Source organism: Orcinus orca, chromosome 4 (assembly GCF_937001465.1).
Source record: "Orcinus orca chromosome 4, mOrcOrc1.1, whole genome shotgun sequence".
Lineage (NCBI taxonomy): Eukaryota > Metazoa > Chordata > Mammalia > Artiodactyla > Delphinidae > Orcinus > Orcinus orca.
Window position 1 is genome coordinate 141,604,480 of NC_064562.1, and position 21,801 is coordinate 141,626,280.

General features: G+C 37.5%; 1 protein-coding gene across 4 annotated transcripts in view; it reads right to left on the bottom strand.

Annotated features, from left to right (window-relative positions):
• The window catches only part of SCLT1 (sodium channel and clathrin linker 1), a 258,454-nt gene that overhangs the window by 11,857 nt on the left and 224,796 nt on the right, over positions 1 to 21,801 (bottom strand). For all 4 annotated transcript variants that reach the window (XR_004480803.2, XM_049709469.1, XM_033419426.2 and 1 more), the window contains one exon: positions 1,260 to 1,338. Coding sequence is in view for 3 of the 4 variants with exons in the window: in XM_049709469.1 (XP_049565426.1) it covers positions 1,260 to 1,338 (79 nt within the window). In the remaining variant the exon portion in view is untranslated. The remainder of the gene's footprint in view (positions 1 to 1,259; positions 1,339 to 21,801) is intronic.

The window sequence follows — 21,801 nt, forward strand, 5'->3', positions numbered from 1 at the left end:
TGCCAACAAATACATGAAAGGATGGTCAACATTACTAATCATTAGAGAAATGCAAATCAAAACTACAATGTGGTATCGCCTCACACTGGTCAGAATGGTCATCATCAAAATATCTACAAACAATAAATGCTGGAGAGGGTGTAGAGAAAAGGAAACCCTCTTGCAGTGTTGGTGGGAATGTAAATTGATATAGCCACTATGGAGAACAGTATGGAGGTTCCTTAAAAAACTAAAAATAGAACTATCATATGACCCAGCAATCCCACTACTGGGCATATACCCTGAGAAAACCATAATTCAAAAAGAGTCATGTACCACAATGTTCATTGCAGCACTATTTACAACAGCCAGGACATGGAAGCAACCTAAATGTCCATCGATAGATGAATGGATAAAGGTGATGTGGCACATATATACAATGGAATATTACTCAGCCATAAAAAGGAACCAAATTGAGTTATTTGTAGTGACGTGGATGAATTTAGAGTCTGTCATACAGAGTGAGGTAAATCAGAAAGAGAAAAACAAATACCGTATACTAACACATATATATGGATTCTAAAAAAAAAAACTGGTTCTGATGAACCTAGGGGAGGGACAGGAATAAAGACGCAGATGAAGAGAATGGAGTTGAGGATATGGGGAGGGGGAAGGGTAAGCTGGGACGAAATGAGAGAGTGGCACTGACAGATACACACTACCAAATGTAAAATAGATAGCAAGTAGGAAGCAGCCGCACAGCACAGGGAGACCAGCTCAGTGCTTTGTGACCACCTAGATGGGTGGGATAGGAGGGTGGGAGGGAGATGCAAGAGGGAGAGGATATGGGGATATATGTATATGTATAGCTGATTCAGTCTGTTATATAGCAGAAACTAACACAAAAATGTAAAGCAATTATACTCCAATAAAGATGTTAAAAAAAAATTAGAGGAATTGGGTTAAAAAAAAAGTCTCAGACATGCACAGAAATAAAGGGGATCCTAACAATTCTGAAAAAGCACAAGGTATACTGGTGAAACTGAAATAAGAGCTCTATCTTTGTCATTTAAATGTGATGAATCACTAGCTTTCAAAGCTTTTATTCATATTATATTAAGTGTGCACTTTTAGGGTTATGTATGATTTCTACAAGAAATACTCACATCCATATGGTATTTCCAAGTTGAGAATTAATTTGGACTTGGCTCAGGTAAAATTCTATAACATGTGTATCAACCTGCAGCAGAAAGCACTTCCCAGGAGGGTCATTATCTTACCTCAACTACCTTTTCATTTGCCATTTCCAGCTGAGAAAGCAGCTCTTGGGTATGAAGTTTCTGTCGATTCAGCTCACTCCTATTAATCAAGAGACAGGGAAGAAAAAAAAAAAGAACGGAAGAAAAAGCCATTAATATAACTGTTCAAAAATTTAACAAAATCGAATCTTTATTAGTGAGATACATGTTCATGTTTTGAACAAAAGTATCTTGTGTGCAAAATAAAAAGTTGCTTCTTAATAGACCATATCTGAAACGACTCATTTCTTTATAAAATACATATATATTCTGGACATTGGTTGTACAACAGTGTGAAAATACTTAGCACTATTGAACTGTTCACTTAAAATGAATGGAAAACTTCCAGGTGGGTGAACACGTGGAAATTTGGGCAGAGTTTTGGGCCTGGAGAGGGTAAAGATGCTCTGTACCCCTCTCCCATGCCTTGCCCCTGCATCTTGTCCATTTGATGTTCGTGTGTATCTTTTATCATAACCTGTAATAAACTGCTAAACGAAAAAGAAGACAGCAATAATAATAACAACAGAGAAATATTCTGCATGATAAAAAGCCATCTCTTGGCTGGCAAGGACCAAAGTATTCTACCCCTGGGAAGCCTGTTTTGCATTTGCAGCAAGAGGGCATTGAGGACCCCTCAAGAATACACCACTCAAGCTTAGTTACGCCTGTGCAGAAGGACAACTTCTGCACCTTTTTCCAATCCCTGCGTGCCTCACACTCACCACACCTCAGACTGCTGTACTTTTTTTTCTTTATTCCCAAAATAGCTTGAGCCCCTTGTCTTCAGGGAGGCAAATCTGAGACTGGTTATCCTGTCACTTGGCTGCTTACTGAATAAGCCCTCTGTTTGTTGCAAACCTCGAAAACTCAGTGATCTGGTTGCTACCTGTCAGGCAAAACCAAGCACGCTCGGTAACGTCAGGAGATCACAAATGAATTCATCTAGAGAACTGACAAATCTGTCAAAAAGAGTTGGCTCTTGAGAGAAGATTTGTTTCCGTGGCAGCCGTGCAGCTGACAGGGTATTGGTGCTCTGGCCTAGTGTGAGGCCTGAGCTTCTGAGGTGGGAGAGCTGAGTTCAGGACACTGGACCACCAGAGACCTCCCGGCCCCACGTAATACCAATCTGCAAGAGCTCTCCGAGAGATCTCTGTCTCAACGCTAAGACCCAGCTCCACCCAACGATCAGCAAGCTCCAGTGCTGGACGCCGCATGCCAATCAACTAGCAAGACAGGAACACAACCGCACCCATTGGCAGAGAGGCTGACTAAAATCATAATAAGTTCACAGACACCCAAAACACACCACCAGACGCAGCCCTGCCCACCAGAAAGACAAGATCCAGCCCCACCCATGGGAAAACAGGTACCAGTCCCCTCCACCAGGAAGCCTACACAACCCACTGAACCAACCTTACCCACTGGGGGCAGACACTAAAAACAACGGGAACTATGAACCTGCAGCCTGCGAAAAGCAGACCGCAAACACAGTAAGTTAAGCAAAATGAGAAGACAGAGAAATATGCAGCAGATAAAGGAGCAAGGTAAAAACCCACCAGACGAAACAAATGAAGAGAAAATAAGCAGTCTACCTGAAAAAGAATTCAGAGTAATGATGGTGAAGATGATCCAAAATCTTGGAAATGGAATGGAGAAAATATAAAAAATGCTTAACAAGGACCTATAAGAACTAAAGAGCAAACAAACAATGATGAACAACACAATAAATTAAATTAAAAATTCTCTAGAAGGTTCAATAGTAGAATAACTGAGGCAGAAGAACAGATAAGTGACAGGTGAGACAAAATACTGGAAATAGCAACTGGAGTACAGAATAAAGAATGAAAAGAATTGAGGACAGTCCCAGAGACCTCTGGGAAAACATTAAATGCAACAACATTCGAATTATAGGAGTCCCAGAAGAAGAAGAGAAAAAGAAAGGGACTGCGAAAATATTTGAAGAGATTATAGTTGAAAACTTCCCTAACATGGGAAAGGAGATAGTCAATCAAGGCCAGGAAGTGCAGAGAGTCCCATACAGGATAAATCCAAGGAGAAACACAAGAAGACACATAACAATCAAACTATCAAAAATTAAATACAAAGAAAAAATACTAAAAGAAGCAAGGGAAAAGCAACAAATAACATACAAGGGAATCTCTGTGAGGTTAACAGCTGATCTTTCAACAGAAACTCTGCAAGCCAGAAGGGAGTGGCAGGACATATTTAAAGTGATAAAAGGGAAAAAACTATAACCAAGATTACTCTACCCAGCAAGGATCTCATTCAGATTTGACCTTTACAGACAAGCAAATTAAATTAAAACCTTTACAGACAAGCAAAAGTTAAGAGAGTTCAGCACCACCAAACCAGCTTTACAACAAATGCTAAAGGAACTTCTCTAGGCAGGAAAAACAAGACAAGGAAAGACCTACAATAACAAACTCAAAACAATTAAGAAAATGGTAATGGGAACATACATATCGAGAACTACCTTAAATGTAAATGGATTAAATGCTCCAATCAAAAGACACAGACTGTAGGTCTATCCACCTCATTACAAATAGCTCAATTTCGTCTCTTTTTATGGCTGAGTAATATTCCATTGTATATATGTGCCACATCTTCTTTATCCATTCATCCGATGATGGACACTTAGGTTGTTTCCATCTCTGGGCTATTGTAAATAGAGCTGCAATGAACATTTTGGTACATGACTCTTTTTGAATTATGGTTTTCTCAGGGTATATGCCCAGTAGTGGGATTGCTGGGTCATATGGTAGTTCTATTTGTAGCTTTTTAAGGAACCTCCATACTGTTCTCCACAGTGGCTGTATCAATTTACATTCCCACCAACAGTGTAAGAGGGTTCCCTTTTCTCCACACCCTCTCCAGCATTTATTGTTTCTAGATTTTTTGATGATGGCCATTCTGACTGGTGTGAGATGATATCTCATTGTAGTTTTGATTTGCATTTCTCTAATGATTAGTGATGTTGAGCATTCTTTCATGTGTTTGTTGGCAGTCAGTAAGTCAGAAAGAGAGAGACAAATACCGTATGCTAACACATATATATGGAATTTAAGAAAAAAAAAATGTCATGAAAAACCTAGGGGTGAAACAGGAATAAAGACACAGACTTACTAGAGAATGGACTTGAGGCTATGGGGAGGGGGAAGGGTAAACGGTGACAAAGCAATAAAGAGGCATGGACATGTATACACTACCAAACGTAAGGTAGATAGCTAGTGGGAAGCAGCCGCATAGCACAGGGAGATCAGCTCGGTGCTTTGTGACCGCCTGGAGGGGTGGGATAGGGAGGGTGGGAGGGAGGGTGACGCAAGCAGGAAGAGATATGGGAACATATGTATATATATAACTGATTCATTTTGTTGTGAAGCTGAAACTAACATACCATTGTAAAGCAATTATGCTCCAATAAAGATGTTTAAAAAAAAAAAAAAAAAAAAAAAAAAAAAAAAAAGACACAGACTGTCTGAAAGGATACTAAAACAAGACCCGTATATATGCTGTCTACAAGGGACCCACTTCAGGCCTTGGGACACATACAGACTGAAAGTGGGGTATGGTAAAAGATATTCCATGCAAATGGAAATCAAAAGAAAGCTGGAGTAGCAATTCTCATATCAGACAAAACTAGACTTTAAAATAAAGACTATAACAAGAGAAAAAGAAGGACCCTACATAATGATTAAGGGATCAATCCAAGAAGAAGATATAACAATTGTAAATATTCATGCACCCAACACAGGAGCACCCCAATACATAAGGCAAATGCTAACAGTCATAAAAGGGGAAATCGACAGTAGCACAATAATAGTAGGGGACTTTAACACCTCACATTCAACAATGGACAGATCAACCAAAATGAAAATCAATAAGGAAACAAAAGCTTTAAATGACACATTAAAAAAGATGGACTTAATTGATATTTATAGGACATTCCATCCAAAAACAACAGAACACATTTTCTTCTCAAGTTCTCACGGACCATTCTTCAGGATAGATCATATCTTGGGTCACAAATCAAGCCTTGGTAAATTGAAGAACTCTGAAATTGTATCAAGTATGTTTTCCGACCACAATGCTATGAGAGTAAATATCAATTACAGGAAGAAAACTGTAAAAAATACAAATATATGGAGGCTAAACAATATGCTATTAAATAACCAAGAGATCACTGAAGAAATCAAAGAGGAAATCAAAAAGTACCTAGAAACAAATGACAATGAAAACACAATGACCTAAAACCTATGGGATGCAGCAAATCAGTTCTAAGAGAGAAGTTTATAGCAATACATTCCTACCTCAAGAAACAAGAAAAATCTCAAAAAAAACAACCTAACCTTACACCTGAAGCAATTAGAGAAAGAACAAAAAACCACCAAAGTTAGCAGAAGGAAGGAAATCATAAAGATCACAATAGAAATAAATGAAAAAGAAATGAAGGAAACCATAGCAAAGATCAATAAAACTAAAAGCTGGTTCTTTGATAAACAAAATTGATAAACCATTAGCAAGACTCGTCAAGAAAAAAAACGGAGAAGACTCAAATCAACAGAATTAGAAATGAAAAAGGAGAAGTAACAACTGACACTGAAGAAATACAAAGGATCATGAGAGATTACTACAAGCAACTCTATGCCAATAAAATGGACAACCTAGAAGAAATGGACAAATTCTTAGAAAAACACAACCTTCCAAGACTGAAGCAGGAAGAAAGAGAAAATATAAACAGAACAATCACAAGCACTGAAATTGAAACTGTGATTAAAAATCTTCCAACAAACAAAAGCCCAGGATCAGATGGCTTCACAGGCGAATTCTGTCAAAAACTTAGAGAAGAGCTAACACCTATCCTTCTCAAACTCTTCCAAAATATAGTAGAGGGAGGAACACTCCCCAACTCATTCCACGAGGCCACCATCACCCTGATACCAAAACCAGACAAAAATGTCACCTAAAAAGCAAATTACAGACCAATATCACTGATGAAAGCAGATACAAAAATCCTCAACAAAACACTAGCAAACAGAACCCAACAGCACATTAAAATGATCATACACCATGATCAAGTGGGGTTTATCCCAGGAATACAAGGATTCTTCAATATACACAAATCAATCAATCTGATACACCATATTAACAAACTGAAGGATAAAAACCATACTAAAATCTCAATAGATACAGAAAAAGCTTTTGACAAAATTCAACACCCATTTATGATAAAAACTCTCCAGAAAGTAGGCAAAGAGGGAACTTATCTCAACATAATAAAGGCCATATATAACAAACCCACAGCCAACATCCTTCTCAGCGGTAAAAAATGGAAACCATTTCCACTAAGATCAGGAACCAGACAAGGTTGCCTACTCTCACCACTATTATTCAACATAGTTTTGGAAGTTTTAGCCACAGCAATCAGAGAAGAAAAAGCAATAAAAGGAATCCAAATGGGAAAAGAAGAAGTAAAACTGTCACGGCAGATGACATGATCCTATACATAGAGAATCCTAAAGATGCTACCAGAAAACTACTAGAGCTAATCAATGAATCTGTTAAAGTAGCAGGATACAAAATTAATGCACAGAAATCTCTTGCATTCGTATACACTAACGATGAAAAATCTGAAAGAGAAATTAAGGAAACACTCCCATTTACCATTGCAACAAAAAGAATAAAATACCTGGGAATAAACCTATCTAATGAGACAAAACACCTGTATGCAGAAAACTATAAGACACTGATGAAAGAAGTTAAAGATGATACAAACAGATGGAGAAATGTATCATGTTCTTGGATTGGAAGAATTAACATTGTGAGAATGACTCTATTAACCGAAGCAATCTACAGATTCAATGCAATCCCTATCAAGCTACCACTGGCATTTTCACAGAACTAGAAAAAAAAAATTCACAAATTTTACAGAAACACAAAAGACCCCAAATAGCCAAAGAATTCTTGAGAAAGACAAACATAGCTGTAGGAATCAGGCTCCCTGACTTTCGACTATACTACAAAGCTAGAGTAATCAAGATAGTATGGTACTGGCACAAAAACAGAAATAAGATCAATGGAACAGGATAGAAAGCCCTGAGATAAACCCATGCACAGAAAGTCACCTTATCTTTGATAAAGGAGGCAAGAAAAGACAGCCTCTTCAGTAAGTGGTGCTGGGCAAACTGGACAGCTACATGTGAAAGAATGAAATTAGAACACTCCCTAACACCATACATAAAAATACACTCAAAATGGATTAAAGACGTAAATGTAAGCCCAGACACTGTAAAACTATTAGAGGAAAACATAAGCAGAACACTGTGTGACATAAATCACAGCAAGATGCTTTTTGACCCACCTCCTAGAGAAGTGGACATAAAAACAAAAATAAACAAATGGGACCTAAGGAAACTTAAATGCTTTTGCACAGCAAAAGAAGCCATAAACAAGATGAAAAGACAACCCTCAGAATGGGAAAAACTATTTGCAAATGAAGCAACTGACAAAGGATCAGTCTCCAAAATACACAAGCAGCTCACGCAGCTCAGTATCAAAAAAACAAACAACCCAATCCAAAAATGGGCAGAAATCCTAAATAGACATTTTTCCAAAGAAGATATACAGATTGCCAACAAATACATGAAAGGATGGTCAACATCACTAATCATTAGAGAAATGCAAATCAAAACTAAAATGTGGTATCACCTCACACTGGTCAGAATGGCCATCATCAAAATATCTACAAACAATAAATGCTGGAGAGGGTGTAGAGAAAAGGAAACCCTCTTGCAGTGTTGGTGGGAATGTAAATGGATACAGCCACTATGGAGAACAGTATGGAGGTTCCTTAAAAAACTAAAAATAGAACTACCATATGATCCAGCAATCCCACTACTGGGCATATACCCTGAGAAAACCATAATTCAAAAAGAGTCATGTACCACAATGTTCATTGCAGCACTATTTACAACAGCCAGGGCATGGAAGCAACCTAAGTGTCCATCGACAGATGAATGGACAATGAAGATGTGGCACATATATACAATGGAACATTACTCAGCCATAAAAAGAAACCAAATTGAGTTATTTGTAGTGAGGGGGATGGACCTAGAGTCTGTCCTACAGGGTGAAGTTAAGTCAGAAAAACAAATACCATATGCTAACACGTATATATGGAATCTAAAAAAAATATTGTTCTGATGAACCTAGGGGAGGGACAGGAATAAAGAGGCAGACGTAGATAATGGACTTGAGGACACGGGGAGGGGGAAGGGTAAGCTGGGACGAAGTGAGAGAGTAGCATGGACATATATACACTACCAAATGTAAAATAGATAGGTAGTGGGAAGAAGCCGCATAGCACAGGGAGATCAGCTCTGTGCTTTGTGACCACCTAGAGGGGTGGGATAGGGAGGGTGGGAGGGAGACGCAAGAGGGAGGGAATATGGTGATATATGTATATGTATGGCTGATTCACTTTGTTGTAAAGCAGAAACTAACACACCATTGTAAAGCAGTTATACTCCAATAAAGATATCAAAACAAATGATTAAGACTGTAAATTTTTTATCACAATTTAAATAATGGTTAAAATTGTACATTTTATATTCTGTTTATTTTACCACAATAAAAAAAGCAAAAAACTCACATACACATATTTTAAAAGTGCCAAAGTCTCGTTAATATCAGTATCTTGAGGTAGTACTTGGCATTAAAATGAAAGTGTATTCATATGAAACAGATACAGTGTTTGTTATTTTTAAGATTCATATATGGTGCTTCTTAGCAGGGCTCAACTCTCGGAAATTTAAGGTAATGTTAATCACTCAACATCATTTCAATGTAGTACATTCAGGATTAAAATTTATGTTTTGGTTGGTTGTATATTTGCCTTATTTTATGCATTCATATCTTTTATGCTTTATTAGCTGGAATAATCTTATGCACAGAAGACAGAAATGTTGTCTTTGTTGTTGTTGTTCAACATATAAGCATTATATTGCTTTTGGCTAAAGATAATTTCCAGGGTCCCAGGTTAGAAGCAGATACAATGTAGTCTTTAAAATAACTTTAAACAAGATCAAATCAATTTCTGAGTATTAAAATAGTTAATTCAGGATTGGTTTTTATCCTTTGACCTTACTTCTGCTTCTAAAGTAAATCGATAGATTAACACTTCCAATTATGAGCCTTGAATTTTTTCCAAGTGAACCTAAAAACCTGGTAAGTCCCTCTAGTGTCCTATATTTGAGTGGATAGCTGTTAAAATCAGCAAGCAGTTTGTTATAAATACATAGAAGAGGACAAAAAATAATGTCCACAAATCAATTCCAGAAATATCTACCGAATATTCTTTATGGCCAAGTGCAAGGCATGCAGTGGTAAACACATGGATGTTGCCACAACAGAACTTACAGACTAAGGGGAAACGACTTATTCCTACTCAGTGGCTTCATCTATACATGTCACTGAGTATGAGAAGCTTGAGTATCTATCACTGATGGCACGACAGACAAACTCTAATGTTTGACCTCAGCTTTATTTTGGTGGTAATAATAATGCGGGATAGATGACTATGCTTCCTTTAAAGTATCTTGTGTAGTTTAAGTTACTGCTGCTCCTCAACATGACATAACAAAGAAAAGCAAAGTGACTAACGTGGCCAGTCTTCTAGGCCGAATGTAATTAAAGGTAAAAGTTATGCACATTAGTGCTGATGAGAAATAACCTCTGAGTACTATGGAGAGGAAGATGATACAATGATTGTATTTATAAAGTTAGCCAAAACTCAGTTTATACAAAACCTTTTCACAAAACACCTACTGCATAATTTGATGCCTAAGCTATTCATTTACCCATGACAATTTATCTGAATAATAGTAATAATTCCTAATAATTCCTATTAGATAGTAATCATTTCCCACAAAATTTAAGATCACAAAGATACAAATTATTAACTCTAAGTTACTTTTTTTTTTTTGCAGTACGTGGGCCTCTCACTGTCGTGGCCTCCCGTTGTGGAGCACAGGCTCCGGACGCGCAGGCTCAGCGGCCATGGCTCACGGGCCCAGCCGCTCCGCGGCATGTGGGATCTTCCCGGACCGGGGCACGAACCCATGTCCCCTGCATCGGCAGGCGGAGTCTCAACAACTGCGCCACCAGGGAAGCCCTCTAAGTTACTTTTTATCTGTGTAAATATCTGTTCTATCGTGTATCAAGCGCTGTCACCCCCATTGGACAGCAAGCAACACTGCTATTCATCAAGACAGTGAAGATGCTGGTGACGGTGGTAATAACAGCAAACAATCCCCCAGTGCTTCCTCGGTGCCCAGCACTGTTCCAGATGCTTTATGTAAACTACCTTTTCTAGCTTTCATGATAACCCCGTGAGATCCCTAATTTTACATATGAGAAAATTAAAAGACAGAGGCATTTAAAAATAAAGTTAAGTAACTTGCCTAGACTCACACAGCTTGTCAGTTGGAGAGTCAGAATTGAAAAACCGGGCCCTTTGGCTCCAAAGTCTGTGCTCTTAACCACTCCCCTGGTCTGTGCACCACGGCAGGCAAATGCTAAATGTTTGTTAGATGAATAAGTGAAAGAGAATGTATGTGTGAATGTGTGTATTAGGCACTGTAAGGAATAGAAATATTTACACATTTACTTGGAAACCTGACAAGTTATATCTTTCTGATTTCTTCCTTAAAGGTTCAGTCCTATATTCAAATTTAACATGACTCACATCAAACATTTTGCATCCCTTTGCAAACCTACTTTTCTCTCTCTCTGTTTTTTTTTAAAGTCCTAAGATAAAACCTACTTCTCATCCTGCTACTCAGTTTTTATACTGACATCTCTGCCCTCACTACTTAGGTTAAAAACCTTAAAGTCAACTCTGTTTCTCACTTTCTCTTGAATGCAACATCTAGTTTGCCCCTAAATAGATTCTTCCTCTGCAGTGTTTTTTGCATCCATTTTTCATTTCCTTTATATGTGTCTATGTATACATATACATTTTTTGGCTGCATTGCACGGCTTGCAGGATCTTAGTTTCCTCACCAGGGATTGAACCCCAGCCCACGGCAGTGAAAGCACCAAGTCTTTTTTTTTTTTTTTTTTAACATCTTTATTGGAGTATAATTGCTTTACAATGGTATGTTAGTTTCAGCTTCACAACAAAATGAATCAGTTATATATATACATATATTCCCATATCTCTTCCCGCTTGCGTCTCCCTCCCTCCCACCCTCCCTATCCCACCCCTCCAGGCGGTCACAAAGCACCGAGCTGATCTCCCTGTGCTATGCGGCTGCGTGAAAGCACCAAGTCTTAACCACTGAATTCCCTATTCTTCAGGGAAGAACTTTAACCAGGGAATTCCCTATTCTTCATTACTACTCAGTGTTACCATCACAACTGAAGTTCTTATAACTTAATTTTTAGATTTACTGCAGTAGCCAACTGCTCGGGCTTCTCAGCATCAAGTGAAAAACTGCATGTATAGCATCCACCAGTGCACACAGCAGTGCTCAACTGATGGAGCAGTTTTCCCTAACACATCACTAGCATATTTCTCTTTCTAAAGCACCACCTTAATAATTTGTTTCCTTGAGCAATAATCTCCAGTGGCTCTCTGCTACCAGACAAAACAGTCCAAACTCCTGAGACTGCATTCAAATTCCTCCAAAATTTTGTGTAATTTATCTTTCCAACCTTGTCTCCAATAGGAGCCTTCTACTTCAGTTAGGCTCTCACTGTCTCACCAATAAATCATATATGTATCATCTTTAGGCTCATTTTGTATCACTTTCTGTACCCTCTATTGAAGATTTCCCGTTAAAATCCTGCCCATTCTTTAAGATTCCACCCTTGTTCCTCTTCTTTCTATGCCTCCTTCCCAGTTCCTTTTAATCCAGACAGTTCTCTTCTCGCATCAAAGCATTATTTATTTTATGTAGGAGACATTTAACAATTCTGTATTATAATTCTAATTAGTGGTTTATCTATGTGTTTATATACATATACACTTATACACACACACACACACACACACACACTCACAGGCCCCCAAGTATAATGGAGACTTTTAAAAAGGGGATTGTTTTTAGTTTCCACAGTATACACCACAGGGCTTTACACATAGGGATTTAATAAATATTTGCAGGTTTAGGAAACCTAGCAGTTAGAAAATTTTATTCGCTATTTGCTCAACAGTTACTGAGGAATCTACCACAAAACATACTTTAGATAAAAATTTTTAAACATTTATTTAGATTTATTTATAGTCTACTATCTCCAAAGGATTTGAAGTGCCTAAGAAAAGAGAATTTTTCAGTTAAGCATTTCCTTCAATCTCACTCCTGAATGAAAGTTTAGAATGTATTAAAGGGTGGAGAGAAAAGTGATTTCACCAACTCTATCTGCCGAGGCCTTCCTGGAGCCTGCCTGTCAGTACTTTGCAGCTCCTTATTTCTCTATCAGGATATTTCATTGCAGGGATAACAGAAAGACCCAGGAGGATTATCTGACTCTGTATTATCTATGAGAAAATGTCTCTTTATTAGAGAATATAATTGAGAGTTCCCTATGTCATTAGTAATTTAGGATAAACATAAAATAAGACCTTCCAGAAAGTTTCACAGTGGTATTACACTCAAACACTTGCCAAGTAAAGCTATATAATCTCTTCACTGGAAATCTTTAAAAAAAGAAACATCCTTACCAATCGGGAATGATTTAAGTGTAGCCTGCCAGAAGGTACAGAGATAGATGACATTTCCAGTTTCTTTATGACATTATGGCAGTTAAAGAGTACTTTATACTAATTACAGAATTTAAATGGAACTGTACCCAGGTTCTCTATAATTTCTGACATATTACATATCATAAGGTTTAAGGTAAAATTATCCTCTACCGATTTCAATGTAACTGTAGAAGAACAAGGAATTCCTTATTCTATTACTGGGAATTGCTTAGCCCATCAGTGTCCTAAATATTTTTAGTTCACTTATATTAATTCATGTATATGTGATAGAAAATCCTAGTCATGCCTACAAAATATAATTTAAAATTTATTTGTAAAATATAATTGATTTACTACGTTCTGTGTAAGTAAAATTTTATAAAATAATTTATAAACAAAATAATTAATGCTGTATCTATTAAAAAATATTAGAATCAACATTGGGAAGTCATCCAATTCTTCAGCTGCAGGTGGAAGTGGGTGAAGGGTGAGCACCTAACGCAAGAGCCCTTCCTCTGTGGTCCACGGACAGGCTTCAGGTAGTACGTTCACAAACACCCTGGACTATATACAAGATCTTGTGTGTTTACCTAGTCTGGGAAGAAGGGCTATAGATTTCCTCAGATTTTTAAGAGGTCTGAGGCCTAAGGAAGGATAAGGATTTTGTCTGAGCTTTTTGCCTGGAATATACAAAGTTCTTAAAGAATTTTTTCTTTTAAAGTATGAGCACACTGATTGGAGTGTTTCAATGTTGAATATCTTTCTTACACAAACCACATCCATAATATTATCATCTATAATCGTTTCCACTTTTGCTTTCATTAAGGTGGTACAAGAATTTAAAGGCACTTGGCCAACAGTCCAAATACAGAAATATTCTAGCTTTTTACAGTATTCCCTCTATTTTATAGTTGCTTATCCACACTTAATTCAACAGCAAATTCTCCAAAGTATACAATTCAGTTTAAAAAGAAACAATAACTTTCTTTTTGTACTCACATATCACTGGATTATTTAATTAAGTTATGTATTTCTAAAACAGGTATAACTGGCATAACCTGGCTTGGGAACAATCACACTGATACTGTAAAGCAAGTGCAGAGTGTCTAAGCTGACTAGGTAAGGGCACAGAGAAAGTCTCGGGCCCTGGGCAGTATGCTCTGTACAGAAACTTCACTGGTTCATGTTGACCACGATGAAGTGGACATCAGCCAAGAGGGTTTTCTACTGCACATGAACGTTAATACTGTATCTTATTAGTGCTTTGATATTGCAAAGTAGTTACTGTTCTCATCTTATAGGTAAAGAAATTAAGACTCAGAAAAGTTATTTAATGTTCCTAAGGTCAGGCAATGATTGAAGGAAAAAATGGGCTTCATACCCAGTCTTTTAATCAAAATGTTCTCTCAACTAAATCACACTGCCTCTTACCTTAAGCCCAATCATTTACGAGAGATGTCAGTAAAGCAAATCTGTGGCATTATATAATATCAAGATCTAAAAGGCAAAGTGAAGATTCTCTGAAAAAAATTTAATCCTGAGTATGCAGCAAAATGGTCAGCAGTTGCAAAGACTGTGACCTTGACTTCGTGTGTGGCTTCAAAAGACCTGACTACTAAAAAAGGAAATTCATCCTAAGGTTTCAAGTCTTATTCAGTTAACTAAAAATACCACAGGTTACAGGCCAGCTTTAGATATATTCAAGCACCCTTGGTCACAGGCCCAGGTTCGTTCTTTCCCTTTCTGCACATTCCCCCTAAGTGATCTCATTTAGGCCATGACTGTAGAGGAACACAAACGAGCACTTCAAATGCAACTTGTCCAAAATGGCAACTACTTCTTATCCATACCTTCCCAAGTTTCCTCCCTCCCAGTAAAGGGCATCATCACCATCTACCCAGATGCTCGAGTCAAAGCTTAGACGTCATCTTAGATTCCTTCCATTTTCTCATCCCTTAGATTTGACTTATTGTGAGTTCTACCCTACACCTCCCTAATATATTTCATAACTACCCATTTCTCTCCATCTCCACCCACAACACTCTGTTCTAAGCCACTATCATCTATTGCCTAGAATACTGTCATAATCTAATATCTGGTTTCCCTGACTCCATTTTTGCCCCTTCTCTAGTCTGTTTTCCACATAATAGCTAAAGTGGTCTTTTAAAGACCTAGGAATGTCTAAAATTCTCCAATGATTTCCTACTGCTGCACTTTGGACTTAAACTTAAAATAGACTTACTTAAATATCCTGGTTCAAGTAAGTACAAACAGCTTACTTAAAATAGCCTACAAGATTCTCATGGTCTGATTCTTGCCTAGTTCCTCAACCTGACAGCATTCTCTCCCCTCACTCACTATACTCTAATCACATGGGTCTGCTCCCTAACACTGCACCTTCGTACTTGCTATTCTTTCATCTGCCTGGAATATTTTCCTGGCTTTTTCATAGAGTTGATTTCTTTCTATCATTTGGGCCTCAGTTTAAATCTCACCTTTTCTGACTACTTTTTAAGAAACAGTCCAGCCCTTTCAGCTCCCACCCTGTCCAAGTTACTATCGCATCAACGCATTTGTTTTCTTCATGCCATTTAAAATACACAAAATTATCTTGTTTATTTGTTAGTTTACCTTCTTATTATTTCTCTCCCCACCCTGGAATGAAAGCTCTAAAACAGAAGCTACATTCACAGGGCTTAGAACAGTGCCTGGCACACATAAGGTGGCTTTTAGTCTAGACAAATTTTAGTTAATTCCACAGAATCACTTAACTAGTCCATTCAATAAGAACATTTCTAATATCCTGTATCTCGCTTTTTCAAAGTTTCCGTCTACTTGCTCTCATCTGACAACTAATTCGATAATTCAGTGATTACATTTTAAAGTAGCCGTCAAACTGTGTAATAAATGCAGGAGACTACGACTACAAAAACCAACGTGCTACCGAGCTCTATTTATAGAAATCATTTATAGAAAGCTTATTTTAAGTTACTTGAAGAATGAACTCAAAGTTTCAAAGTAACGTGTGAATTTTCCTTACAACATATAATTTTAATCTTAGGATAAGACTGAGGCAATTACAAAGTTCATTCGTTCTATATATACTGAAGTGAGTGCCTTTGCTAGGTGCTAGGGAGACAAGGAAGAACAAGATCCAGTCTCCGCCACAGTGAAACTTAGGAACTACCAGAAATACTGAAAAGCTATGAGGTTTATCATACAGGTAGTAAATGCTATAAAAAATTCACAGTGCTATGGGAACACATATGGAGGATCAGGGGATTAGAGCTGTCTCTCCAGAGGAAGTAGGCTCGTAAGCCGATATATGAAAGATAAATAGAAGTTAGATGGACAAAACCAGGGTAACGAAGAGTGTTACAATCAAATCCATGTGTGAAGGCCAGGAAATAAGAAGGGATAATAAATTTAGGAAACTGAAAGAAAGCTCAGTATGAATGGAACAGAGTGTTACTAGGATATGGGAGTGGGGATGACAGAGGAATCACAAAGAAATACAGCTTGGATTTTATATGTATAAGGTAATACAAGGAAATACAAGGATCTTATATGTCTTGATAGGAAGTTGAGACTTTACCATCAGTACACTGGGGAGCACTGACGTATTTTAAGGAGAGAAGTGACATGATTGATTTGAGCATCAGAAAGTCTTGCTGATTACAGCAGGAAAAATAGTTAAGCAAATATGACTGTAGTAAATTAGGGGGTTTTAGCAGTAATCTAGGTGAGCAATGTTGATAGCCTAACTATTGGAGGGAAATGGACAGATTCAAGAGTTATTTAGAAGGTAGCATTAGTAATACTGGATATTTAGGGGTGTGAGTAAAATGAGGAGTTCAGGATGACATCTAGAGTTTTACTTGAGCAAGTGGGTAGATATTAACACATGGAAGTGGAAAATACAGGATGAAACAAAGACTTGGGCTAGGTGTGAAATAATGAGTTCAGTTTTGAAGATATTGAGTGTGAGGTACCTATGGAAATGTTCAGTAGACACCTGGAAAAACATTATTTCAAAAAGGTCAGCATTAGAAGCTGTTTTATAACAATAATTAGCCTTTTTCTGCTTGTCTCTGTCATAGAAATAGATATCCTAACTCATGCTGAAAGAGAAAATTTCTACTCTAAATATACTTCAATTCTCAATATCACTGGTATATATATAACTGAAAAGGTATGGTTATGAAGTTAAAAGCAAAGTGTTCCCTACAATGCACTAGTCTCTGAAAATGCCACAAATACTTTAACTAAAATAAGAGAAGTTATGGTTCCTTAAGGCATGGGATAAGAGTTTGAAATTTGGGCCAATATCTCAGGCATTATAATTAATTACTGTAATTGCTTAGATCATTTTGTTATTATTGAGGCACAGTTTGAGTTAAGGATGGGCCATGTATATTTTGGTTGATACACTGTAAGGGAAAATTTCCTCAACGCATGAAATCCTTTAGTGATGACTAAAGATTAAATCACATAAGGCTCTATTCTATATTATACGAGACAATTAAAAACAAAAGGTGTACTATTCGTTTCAGGGAAATGATGGATGTGCCAGCTGCAGCAAATGCTTTCTTTGAAGCTCTCTTATGACAAATTAACATAGCATGTGCCAGGTGTTTTTTTTTTCTGTTGAATTATACTGTAATATGCTTCAGTTACTTTTAGTAATTATGCATTTTGTGATCTGCCAGTACCTGCAGCTGCCTCTCATTCTGTTAATTTAATAAAAAAAAAAAAAACTAAAAAAAAAATTTTAGAAAAGCAGTTATGGCAGCCAAACATTACAGATATACAGCCAAGAATAATGTTTTAGAGACTGAAGAGAATTCCTTAGGCTCGAATGCTGTATAATTCATATAAATATATATGAATTGTCCTGTCACTGGGCAAGAGAAGAAAATATTAGCCATTGTATATTCATTCATTCATTTATTCAATACAATTTTATTGAACAGCTATATGCCAGGCAAGATGTTAGCTCATGGTTTTGTAGAAGAGATGGATGGTAAATGATAGTTATGCTACAGTTCAGTAAATGTCATAAAGAAGAATGAGCAGAATGGTATGGGAGTCTATAGGAAAAGGAAAGATGCGTTCTGTCAGAGGTATAAAGAATGCTTTATAGAAAAAAATATATTTGAGTTGGGTACCTGGAAGGAAGAACATTTTTTCAGGTGGGGAGTTGGGAAAGAACATCCCTAGAAAGAAATAGCATGTACCAATTACCCCTAGAATCATCCTTGATTCCTTTCTTTTCCTTCATACTCTACATCCAATCCATCAGCACCTTCTATTACCTCTAAAAATAAAAAGACTCCCAACTAATCCACCTTTCTCTTTCATCTTAGTTTAAGCCACCACTATCTCTTATTAACACTCTTGTGATAGCCTTCTAAGTCCCTCCTCAGCTTTTTACTCACTTCCATTTTCCACACAGGAGACAGAGTGATCTTTAAAAAAAAATCAGATCAGGGGACTTCTTTCAAAACTGTCCACTGGCCTTCATTCACACTTAAAACTCTTTAGCCTGGCTAATGAAACCCGACAAGATCAGGTCCCTGTCTGCAGCAGAGAGTGTTCACCAAACATGCCACGTGCTCCATTTACATTTCCCAGGCTCCTATGCAGTTAGATTGGGTCCATATGCCTAGTTTGGCCAATGAAAGTAAAAGGAAGTGATGTGCATCACTTCAGAGCTGAGTTAGTTAAAACCCAGTGTTCTTCCATTCCTCTCTGTCCCTGCTCCAGTGATCTTAGAAGACCATGTGTTCAAGATGATGTAACCTCTACCAGCAGAGCCTTCCTGCCAAACCACCTTAGACATGTAATAGGAGCAAGAGATAAACCTTTGTTGTGTTAAGCCCCTGAGATTGTTTGCTGTGGTGGCTGGCATTACTTTATATAATACATTGCCTAAATCTTACACTACTGCCTTCATTTAGCATACTATTTCTTTTACTTCAATCATCTAGTGTATTCCTGCCCTGGGGTCATTGCACTAGCTGTTCTCTCTTCTTCAACAGCTCTTTCCCCTGACATTTAAATGATAGGATCCGGGGCTTCCCTGGTGGCGCAGTGGTTGAGAGTCCACCTGCCGATGCAGGGGACACGAGTTCGTGCCTCGGTCCGGGAAGATCCCACATGCCGCGGAGCAGCTGGGCCCGTGAGCCATGGCCGCTGAGCCTGCACGTCCGGAGCCTGTGCTCTGCAATGGGAGAGGCTACAACAGTGAGAGGCCCGTGTACCACAAAAATAAATAAATGATAGGATCCTTTTCATCATTAGATCTTAAGGTTTATTTCCTCACAGGATCTTCCTCGTCTACCAGTCTCAGGTGTCCACCAATCCATTATCACATTGGCTTATTTTAATTTTCTGCATGATACTTATTATCCGATTTTATATGTATACATTTATTTGTTTGATAATTTCCACTTTCCCATCAATACTCTAATATTTCAAAAAGGCTTTGCTGTTATCCTTAGTACTTAAAGAATAGCGCCACCACTCCGTACATATGTGAGGAGTGAATGGAGTGAAGACTAGGAGTGGTAAAAGGGCTGGCCCTTACCAATGTCTGGTTTATTGGGGCGGCTGTTCAGTGTGGCTGGAACATGCCCTTCATGAAGTAGGAACAGGCAGACTGCTGATAACAGGGGGAGGAAAGATCGTAAAAAACCTATAGGCAACAGTAAAACAGAAATTTTTAAGTAGGCAGGGCCGGGACTGTATTTGCTTTTTACGAAAGTAATTCTGAGAGCAGTGTGAAAGATGGAATAGAGTGGCAAAAAAAAGTGATGGTGGAAACCAGGGTGATCCAGGCTACTTTGACAGCCATGGTTAAAGATATGAAAAGGCCTGACCGATGGCAGGGATAAGTATGTTATTTCACGTTTACACACATGCAAGCATTTCTGCAGGACAGATTCTGATACCAGGTATTGCAAATGGATATGCATAGTTTAAATTTTTTTAGCTACTGTTACATTACCTTATACAAAGGATTTGCTAGTTTACATTTCCACCAATACTGTATACCCCAATCCTGTTTCCTCATATATTTGCAGATGCTGCATGTTAACCATCTTTTACATTTTTGCCAAATTGCTTGGCAAAACTGTTTAAATTTGCATTTCTTTAGTGTATAATAGTGTGGCTGAATTTGGTTTAATATGTTTAAAGGAGCTTTGTATATCTGCTTTTGTGAGCTACCTGTTCACATACTTTGTCCACCTATTAGGCTGTCACTCTTTTCCTTAATTATGGAACTCCATGGGTTCTGCATATTAATCTTTTGTTTTATCTTTTGTCATTTTCTTTTAAATTAATTAATTAATTTATTTATTTTTGGCCGTGTTGGGTCTTTGTTTCTGTGCGAGGGCTTTCTCTGGTTGCGGCAAGTGGGGGCCACTCTTCATCACGGTGCGTGGGCCTCTCACTATCGCGGCCTCTCTTGTTGCAGAGCACAGGCTCCAGGCGCACAGGCTCAGTAGTTGTGGTTCACGGGCCCAGCTGCTCCACGGCATGTGGGATCTTCCCAGACCAGGGCTCGAACCCGTGTCCCCTGCATTGGCAGGCAGATTCTCAACCACTGCGCCATCAGGGAAGCCCCTGTCTTTTATCTTTGTTTAGCATCTTTCTTCATACAGAATTTTAATTTTTATGGTGAAATAAATTAATCAATCTTTGCATTCTGGATTTGTGTTTTGATTAGAAAGACTTATCCATTCTAGGATAATAAAATTAATCTTATTTCTTTTAATACTTTTTTTAAATTTAGCTTTTTAATCCATCTGTAATTTACTTTGTATAGTGAATAAAGAGTGCACTAAATGAGTTAAAATTTTTCCAACATCATCTTTTCACCATTGATTTGAAATGCCATATTATAATGAACAAAATTTCCAATTTTACATGGTTTGTTTTTCCGTGTTCTTTTCAAATTACCTATTCCTGTGCCAATACCACCATACAGCTTTCTAGATTTTGATATCTGGTAGGGCAAATCTCATCTCATTTTTTTCCCGTAAGAAGTTTTAAAATTTAATCTATAAAAATAACAATAGTTTCTCATTCAAGTAAGATTAATACAGCTATATTACATTTATAGATGTTATATGTTAATATGTAAGCTTTAAAATGCTTTCCTCTTGGAAGCTCAAAATTTTCTGTGTTGTATACATTTCAAGATAAAAGAGTAACTAAGAGGAAATAATTAGAGATGAATTAATACAATTTTACAAATTAAAACAAACTTCAAACTGAAAGAGGATACCACAGAGGAGCTCAAATCTTTAAAAAGTTTCTTACATTAAGCTTTTTGATACTAAGATAAAATACTTCCTTCTGTAGGAAAATTATTTTATTTAATTATTTTGTGTTACATTTAACTATGGCTATACTTGCTTATGGGTAGATCTTAAGAAATCACAGGTACCTGGTGATCATATTTAATTGTCAGTTGTCGGAAGGGGCAGAGGTTTCCAAAGCCAGCAAAACTAGTCCAGAGAGGACTCTAGCATCCTAAGTGTTTTGCGGCTATCCTGGTATTTAGTATTTGATTTAGTCTCTAATATACTCCTAACTGTAGTAAATAGGTAGACACACAGCAAACAAGATAACAGCCAATTTATAAGAATTTAATTGCTATGAAGTAGAGATGACAGAGAAGAACAGCCAAGTGTTTTCAAGATTTGGTGAGACAGACTAGCACTAAGTTTTTAAAGGGCAGATTTTCGG